The sequence below is a fragment of the Triticum urartu genome, chromosome 5A (assembly GCF_056163025.1).
Source record: "Triticum urartu cultivar PI428250 chromosome 5A, HENAU_Tu73, whole genome shotgun sequence".
In the NCBI taxonomy this organism is placed as follows: domain Eukaryota; kingdom Viridiplantae; phylum Streptophyta; class Magnoliopsida; order Poales; family Poaceae; genus Triticum; species Triticum urartu.
The window spans coordinates 433,833,549-433,843,016 of record NC_141877.1 but is presented as its reverse complement, the minus strand read 5'-3'; the positions used below and the strand labels follow the sequence as shown (position 1 = coordinate 433,843,016).

The 9,468-nt window shown below is 47.8% G+C and overlaps 1 protein-coding gene across 1 annotated transcript; it reads right to left on the bottom strand.

Annotated features, from left to right (window-relative positions):
• Positions 1–741: 741 nt before the first annotated feature.
• Positions 742–4,880, bottom strand: LOC125509471 (disease resistance protein Pik-2). Its single transcript, XM_048674457.2, has 2 exons — positions 3,680–4,880; positions 742–3,096 (listed from the first exon to the last, which is right to left on the bottom strand). The coding sequence occupies exons 1-2, from the start codon at positions 4,621–4,623 to the stop codon at positions 1,026–1,028; spliced, it is 3,015 nt and encodes a 1,004-aa protein (XP_048530414.2). The 5' UTR covers positions 4,624–4,880; the 3' UTR covers positions 742–1,025.
• Between the last annotated feature and the right edge of the window lie 4,588 nt (positions 4,881–9,468).

Sequence of the window (9,468 nt, the reverse complement as noted above, 5' to 3'; positions counted from 1 at the left end):
GGAGAGAGATGAGAAAGAGGATTTTGCTGTGGAAACAGTGCGGCCAGCTCCAAATGTGTGGGCTCCATCTCAGTTTTGGGTGGGCCACAGGTGTCCTAGTCCTACGTGGCTGGTGTTACACCATATTCCTACGTGGCTGGTGTCCGGACTCCCACAAAGTCTCTTTTGTCTTATTTGGATGGCTTGTGGGATCCAGACTGCTCGGTCCGAACGGATGCGTGAAATTTGAGGGTTCTCGTTGGAACGGATGCGTGAAATTTGAGGGTTCTCGTTGGAGATGCCACAAACAACTCTTTAACCTTGCCCACTCCAGTAATACTAATTGCCGCCGCTGCTGGTGCTGCTCCCCCTCCCCAGACAGGGGAGAATGTACAGCATGGATCAACAGCTAACTCATGGCGCATCAGGCTTTGCTTTAGCCTCTTTTTATAGACGAGACCCTTGAGCCAATGCATCAGTTGTTTGTTAATCAAGCAATCCAGGGACAAAAGCAGTAGCATCTTAACATTGACTGCGAACCCCTCGTCAGCACAAAATGCTCATGCAAAATCACAAGTCTTGCTATTTCCAGATCAAACCCAGGCTCATCTACAACTATGTGTCTGAATTCGATTCGATAATACCATTGGTTCAGAACGATAGCCGTCTTCTGCTACTCTTACGATGGGCTAGGGGTACTGCTGCACAATGAAGACCCCTATGTTCCATACAGCGCCAACAATTACAGCAGCAGACTACACAAAGCTGAACGCATATAGCTCCAAATTCTGATAGATGTCCAGAGATGAATACAGACAATAAAAATGTACATCGCGGCATTGCCATACATGAAGCTAATAGATAAGAGGCATGCTGTTGACGATTAAATTTGTTTCAAACACAAACACAATAACTGAACCATTTGACACTCTCATATGACCTACCCAGACTAGGTGCAATGATCACTGAGAACAAGTAAAGAGAAATGATGATCCTCAACTTACAAGGACTCATAAAGCAGCACAGTTTGGCTCCATCTCAACTAGTCACTGATGAAGGATTATCTGCGGCGTCTTGCCACCAGTCCTCTTCATTGCACTCTCCATCTCGCTTACTATCTCCGTGGTTATTCCTTCCCCAGCCTTGTCGTCCAACGTCAAATGCACCTCTTTGAGTTTTGCAAGGTTTTCCGCACCAAAAAGGCCCTCCAGTATGTTAAACCGTAGCTCAAGCCTTTCCAGCTCTGGCATGGCTTGTCCTGAGAAGATCAGTGATGGCAAGAGAGGAGCAGAGAAGCAAAGGAGTTTAAGGCTCTTAAATCCTCCATCTGGAACTGTGATCTCCCCTCCGCAGCAGGGCAACAGCTTGTTTTTTGCAAGAATGGTCAGTGTTTCCGGGTCCTGTTTTTCTGCTCTAAACGAGAACGAAAAGGTGAGAGAAAACAGCGCCTCCAGATCGCTAAGTTGCTTCAAGTTATCCGTCCGGAGAGCTGTTATTGAAAGGGTCAACTTCTTGAGAGAACTGAGTTGTTTGATCCAGCAGGGGAGCTTAACTATCTTGCCAGATAACTCGAGGGCAACAAGGAATTTCGGAGGGGATGACAGATCATCCAGTGATTTAATAAACTCAGATGATTCGTCGTCAATTACGAGGGTTTGTAGAGAGTAGCCACCAAGGTACTCAATAGAGGAGCTCAACTCTTTGAAACTCGGATCATTCTTCGTGGCTTTAAGCTTGTAGATGGCAAGCTTCCTCAGCTCAGTCAAATGGTGGAAGTCCGCAGAGCCCCCAGCGATTTCAATCCCTGAGAGTATGCGCAGGGCCTTCATTTTTTTCTTCTTCAACTCTTCAGGAAGCTTCAATGCCACACGTGTTGTTTTATCCCCACCAAGTATGTTAACCAGCCGTTCAAGCTGGCATATGGTATTAGGCAACTCAACAACATTTGTACCCCTTATGTCCAGAGTCTCAAGGTTCTTAAGCTTTCTGATCCTCTCAGGGAGCTTTTTAATGTCAGTTTTTCGAAGGCTGAGATACTTGACATGAAGCATTTTGCATATCTCCTCTGTATGGTGATGTTTGAAACCCGTGCAGCCTTCAAGATCCAGGACCTGTACGATTCCAAACTTGAATGAACGAGAAGGTAGCTGGTTGTTCAAACTCCCAAACATGGTTACTGACCGGACATGAGATAAGTTCATCTTCTCTGTATCCTTTGAACGTTTGGAATCGCTGCCTTGGAGAGACAACCGACGGACCTTGCTGGTAGGAGGCTGCATGACCCAACTGCCGCCAACGACAGTGATGAAGTTCTCTTCACTTGCCTTTGCTACGATGTGCTCAAGAACCATGTCGTGGACTACACACTTCTTCACCTTGCCATTACTGCTGTGCTCCGCTGCTCGGATGATCTTCCTCCTTATGAGATGATTGAAATATGTCTCTGCGACATCTTCCACACTCAACCCCTGCTTCTCACAGACAAAACCTTCGGCTATCCATCGCCTTGTCAAACGCTTCCTGCTGATTCTGTGGCCCTTCGGAAATATGCTCAAATACAGTGAGCAAGTCTTGATTTCAGCAGGCATGTCATTATAGCAATGGCTAATGATCTTTCCCACTTCTTCCTGGGTAAGCTCTTTCCCACCAGCTTTCGAACGATCTTTTCCAGACTCTGGAAATATGGAACTGCAAAGATCCAGCCATTCTTTCTCCGATTTGCGTGAATTGCAGGCCACATAACCAGCCATGATAACTATAGCCAACGGCAGCCCTCCACACATCTTCCAGACCTTATCTGGAATAACATCTTTGCTACCGTCAGGTTCAGAGACAGCTTGGTTAGGTAATTCAGCGGGTTTGTCGCCATCAAGGGGATCATGTCTAATAGCATCTTCACTTCCTTTGGACTCCAAGAAAGCCTGCCAAAATAACTTCTCAGATTGCTCATCACCAAGACCTTTAACTCTACGAATGTCACCTTCTCCTCTTCGTGTTGTAGCAACAGCATGAAACCGTGTAGTAACTATTATTCTGCTGTCTTTATTTTCTGGAAGTGCATTTATAATATTGTCCAGCGTTGTTGCAGACCACACATCATCAATTAAGATCAAGTAACTGCAAAGAAAAGAAATTAAAAGTGAGATCAAGTAACTGTACAGCAGTAACTATGACATCTTTTCTGATCTGAATCAAAGCAGTGTTAGTTTGTAATTCTACTCTGCAAGGACGACACTCATTTCCGTTCATACCACTGCATATGCTAAAATTCTTGAAATTTCAGTTCCATTGCATACAGTTTATGTAATGAAATAATGTCAAAAACTACTAAAACTGTAACTGAAAGGGCTCCACAACCAATTTCCGCATATTTTAACCTGCTCAATAGAGATATATAAACATAAGTACAAATAACTCTATTCCAAAGTACTTATTATTTAAACAACAACTAAAAACTAATTTACAAAATAAGAACATGAAGTTAGATAATAAGGACTAATCAGTTGTATCATACTCTGATAGGTTTGCCACCATATATGTCAATTATGTTGCCCATACATGAGCCCAAATGTAAATTGAAGTATTGAACTGTCATGTTCAGTATGAATGTTACCGACAGGTTAGCATTTTTGAAGATTGATAAATTGTGGTGTTATCTTTCAACAATAATAGAATACCCAAGATTTCAAAATTACTGTACCTGTTTTCCTTGAAGTGCTCCTTGAGGTCTTTCTTGAGTAGATCCAGCTTCGCCCTGTCTTCCTCAAGGATGCCGGCGCCGCCGCAGCACTTGGCCATGACGGCTGACGTGCCTCGGCTGATGTGACCCCGTACACCCTTGATGGCTGCGGTGACACCGCTCTCCGCTGAGCTGCTTTGCTGCTTCTCATTGCTTGCCTGCGGCCTGACTTGATCGTCGATGCTTCTGAGAATGCCCCCCAGGTCTGAGATCTGAGACACCGTGACCATCGCCCGGTGGTGGAATTTGTCCCCAAATCTCCTATACAGGGCTGTTGCAATGGCGGTCTTCCCCACCCCGCCGAACCCCACGATGCAGGTCACGGGCTTCTCCAGCTCCCGCATGTGCTCCTCCACCCCCACCGGGCCCTTCAACGCGACAAGCTGCAGGCTCTCCTCCTGGTTGTCGGCGGCGTCGAACCCAACGGCAGTACCGCGAGTGCCCGTGGGGGCTCCGCCGGCGCCGGTCTCCGGGTTGTTGACGCCGTAGCGATTGCGCCGCTCGCCGATCTGCTGCGCCCGCATCTTGAGGACGGAGATCCGGCTGGCGACGTCGCGGCGAGGCCACCACGTGAGGACCTCGTACATGCTGTTGACGAGGAAGTAGCAGCAGACGTCGGAGCGCAGGCCGTGGAGGCGGTCGGCGGAGTCGTCGATGCAGTCTTCAATGTCGTAGGTGATGTCGCGGATCTGCTTCATCCAGTCGTCCATCAGGTCGTCGTGGCCGTGGCCGTGGCCCTTGCCGACGGCACGGAGGAAGGACGGCATGGTGCGTAGCTCGTCGTTGATGTACTGGAGGTCGCCGTTGACTCCCCTTATCAGGGTGTACTCCTGGGAGAGAAGGCCCCCCAGCTTGCCCAGGAGGGACTTCATCGTCGCCTCCGACGCGCCCACCACAAGCTCCATGGCTAGGGACTGAGGTCTCTGGATAATTTTGGTGGATAGAAGAAGAAGAGAGAGCCGACGGTGAGCGAGGTGTCAAGGATTCGTTGCTGCTGCCGCCTTCTTCCTCTTGAGTCTTGAGGGTGGCAAGAGCAGAGAAATTTCCAAGGTAGGAGATGGACACACACAGCTTTTCGCTCTCGGGCACTCGTGCGCGAAACAAAAAAAATCGTAATGTTGTCCGGCGACCGTTCCCATTTTCCCAGCTCCCATCCTCCCCTGCCGTTCGATCTGCGTCGCGGCCATAGTGGCCAGGGCGCGTGATGGTGGTGGCAAGGGTCGCGCATTTCGTTTTTCGCCGTGGGGGCTACGGGTCGCGGTTGCCGGGTTGCATGGTGGTGGTCGACGGGGCGTGGTGATGGTGGTGGTCCAGTGCTAGGCTTCGTCGACATTTTTTATTTCTTTTGAATGTTGGCAGAAGAATTGCCAAATTTATTGATCGGAAGAAGATGTTATAAGAGCTTTCAGAGGAGGAAATCACTGCAAAGGCAGCACAAAAAGAAAAGAAAGAAAAGGACCTGTCGGCAGCACCACAAACCCAAGCTCAACCATCAAGCGCGAACACCATCAGAACCCCTCGGCGGGATCACCAAGGTGACGCCTCCAAGGAGGAAAACGAAGCTGAGGACTCCATCGTCACCCGATCTGGCACTGCCCGATCTTAGGTTTTCACCTGGAGATCTCACGCTATTGGGAAGAGAGGGAATGACTCCACAACGATACCTCCAAGGAGGAAGACGACATCCATGGATGCCGTTACCGCCGGCAATGACAGAGTCGATGCATGATTTTCATCCGGAGCCGAGTCTTCCACCAACAATCCAAAGATTCAAGGCCACCAGCGCCACAGTGCAACATGAGCCCAAAGCAATCACTACTAGAGACGAATTGGTCAAGCCGCACGCAGGAACTCGGCGAGCACACGCCAACCCGACCGGTCCGCACCGCCGCTCGCAGGCCCTGGGCAATCCAAGCCAGATCTGGCCATCCTCTGCCTCCGCGCGCAGACCTAGGCGATCCTCCGCACCGCAACGCACAGGAAAGGTCAAGGGAGAAACCAAACATAGCCGATCCGCACCACCGCGCGCGGGACTTGGCAGGATCCAGGCCAAACTATGCGGTTCAAACCGCTGCGCGCAAGAACGGGACTATCCATGCTAGATCTGGCCTGCCCGAACCTTCTGTAGCACATGACAAACTGAACGGCACCACAGCTCCAGGAGACGGGCGTGGACGCGCTTGAAGGAGAGGCAACTGAAGGAAATATGCCCTAGAGGCAATAATAAAGTTATTATTTATTTCCTTATATCATGGTAAATGTTTATTATTCATGTTAGAATTGTATTAACCGGAAACATAATACATGTGTGAATAAATAGACAAACAGTATGTCACTAGTATACCTCTACTTGACTAGCTCGTTGAATCAAAGATGGTTAAGTTTCCTAGCCATAGACATGAGTTGTCATTTGATTAACGGGGTCACATTATTAGGGAATGATGTGATTGACTTGACCCATTCCGTTAGCATAGCACTTGATCGTTTAGTTTGTTGCTATTGCTTTCTTCATAACTTATACATGTTCCTATTACTATGAGATTATGCAACTCCCGTTACCGGAGGAACACTTTGTGTGCTACCAAACGTCACAACGTAACTGGGTGATTATAAAGGTGCTCTACAGGTGTCTCCGAAGGTACTTGTTGGGTTGGCGTATTTCGAGATTAGGATTTGTCACTCCGATTATCGGAGAGGTATCTTTGGGCCCTCTCGGTAATGCACATCACTCAAGCCTTGCAAGCATTGCAACTAATAAGTTAGTTGCGGGATGATGTATTACGGAACGAGTAAAGAGACTTGCCGGTAATGAGATTGAACTAGGTATTGGAATACCGACGATCGAATCTCGGGCAAGTAACATACCGATGACAAAGGGAACAACGTATGTTGTTATGCGGTTTGACCGATAAAGATCTTCGTAGAATATGTAGGAACCAATATGAGCATCCAGGTTCCGCTATTGGTTATTGACCGGAGACGTGTCTCGGTCATGTCTACATAGTTCTCGAACCCGTAGGGTCCGCACGCTTAAAGTTCAGTGACGATCATAATTAGGGTTTTTGTGTTTTGATGTACCGAAGGTTGTTTGGAGTTCCGGATGTGATCACGGACATGACGAGGAGTCTCGAAATGGTCGAGACATAAAGATTGATATATTGGAGCCTATATTTGGATATCGGAATCGTTCCGGGTGAAATCGGGATTTTACCGGAGTACCGGGGGGTTACCGGACCCCCCCCCGAGGGGTTAATGGGCCCTACATGGGCCCTAAGGGAGAAGAGGAGGGCCGGCCAGGGAAGGCCGTGCGCCCCTCCCCCCTAGTCCGAATAGGACAAGGAAGGGGGGCGGCGCCCCCCTTTCCTCTTTCCCCTTCCCCTTTCCTTCTCCAACAAGGCAAGAGGGGGGGAGTCCTACTCCCGGTGGGAGTAGGACTCCTCCAGGCGCACCCCTAGGGGCCGGCCGCACCTCCCCCCTCCCTCCTTTATATACGGGGGCAGGGGCACCCCATGACACACAAGTTGATCTTCGTGATCGTTCCTTAGCCGTGTGTGGTGCCCCCTTCCACCATATTCCACCTCGGTCATATCGTAGCGGTGCTTAGGCGAAGCCCTGCATCGGTAGAACATCATCACCGTCATCATGCCGTCATGCTGACGAAACTCTCCCTCAACACTCGGCTGGATCGGAGCTCAAGGGACGTCACCGAGTTGAACGTGTGCAGAACTCGGAGGTGCCGCACGTTCGGTACTTGGATCGGTTGGATCGGGAAGACGTATGACTACTTCCTCTACGTTGTGTCAACGCTTCCATTGCCGGTCTACGAGGGTACGTAGACAACACTGTCCCCTCTCATTGCTATGCATCACCATGATCTTGCGTGTGCGTAGGAATTTTTTTGAAATTACTACGTTCCCCAACAGTGGCATCCGAGCCAGGTTTTATGCGTTGATGTTATATGCACGAGTAGAACACAAGTGAGTTGTGGGCAATATAAGTCATACTGCTTACCAGCATGTCATACTTTGGTTCGGCGGTATTGCTGGATGAAGCGGCCCGGACCGACATTACGCGTACGCTTACGCGAGACTGGTTCTACCGACGTGCTTTGCACACAGGTGGCTAGCGGGTGTCAGTTTCTCCAACTTTAGTTGAACCGAGTGTGGCTACGCCCGGTCCTTGCGAAGGTTAAAACATCACCAACTTGACAAACTATCGTTGTGGTTTTCGATGCGTAGGTAAGAACGGTTCCTGCTCAGCCCGTAGCAGCCACGTAAAACTTGCAACAACAAAGTAGAGGACGTCTAACTTGTTTTTGCTGGGCATGTTGTGATGTGATATGGTCAAGACGTGATGAGATATAAGTTGTTGTATAAGATGATCATGTTTTGTTGAAGTTATCGGCAACTGGCAGAAGCCTTATGGTTGTCTCTTTATTGCATAAGATGCAAGCGCCAAATAATTGCTTTACAATTATCGCTATGCGATAGCAATAGTTGCAAGAGCAATAGTTGGCGAGACGACCATGTGACGACACATTGATATAGATCAAGATGATGGAGATCATGGTGTCATGCCGGTGACGATGGAAATCATGACGATGTTTTGGAGATGGAGATCAAAGGCACAAGATGATGATGGCCATATCATGTCATATATTTTGATTGTATGTGATGTTTATCTTTTATGCATCTTATCTTGCTTTAATTGACGGTAGCTTTATAAGATGGTCTCTCACTAAATTTCAAGATAAAAAGTATTCTCCCTGAGTATGCACCGTTGCCAAAGTTCGTCGTGCCTAGACACCACGTGATGTTCGGGTGTGATGAGCTCTACGTCCATCTACAATGGGTGAAGCCAGTTTTGCACACGCAGAATACTCAGGTTAAACTTGACGAGCCTAGCATATGCAGATATGGCATCGGAACACTGAGACTGAAAGGTCGAGCGTGAATCATATAGTAGATATGATAAACATAGTGATGTTCACCATTGAAAACTACTCCATTTCACGTGATGATCGGTTATGGTTTAGTTGATTTGGATCACGTGATCACTTAGAAGATTAGAGGGATGTCTTTCTAAGTGGGAGTTCTTAAGTAATATGATTAATTGAACTTAAATTTATCATGAACTCAGTCCTGGTAGTATTTGCATATCTATGTTGTAGATCAATAGCTCGCGTTATTGCTTCCCTATATTTTAGATATGTTCCTAGAGAAAACTAAGTTGAAAGATGATAGTAGCAATGATGCGGACTGGGTCCGTGATCTAAGGTTTATCCTCATTGCTGCACAGAAGAATTATGTCCTTGATGCACCGCTAGGTGACTGACCTATTGCAGGAGCAGATGCAGACGTTATGAACGTTTGGCTAGCTCGATATGATGACTACTTGATAGTTTAGTGCACCATGCTTAACGGCTTAGAATCGGGGCTTCAAAGATGTTTTGAACGCCATTGAGCATATAAGATGTTCCAAGAGTTGAAATTGGTATTTCATACTCATGCCTGTGTCGAGAGGTATGAGACCTCTGATAGTACTTTGCCTACAAGATGGAGGAGAATAGCTCAACCAGTGAGCATGTGCTCAGATTGTGTGAGTACTACAATTGCTTGAATCAAGTGGGAGTTAATCTTCCAGATAAGAGAGTAATTGACAAAGTTCTCTAGTCACTATCACCGAGTTGCTAGAACTTAGTGATGAACTATAATATGCAAGGGATGACAAAAGTAATTCCCAAGCTCTTC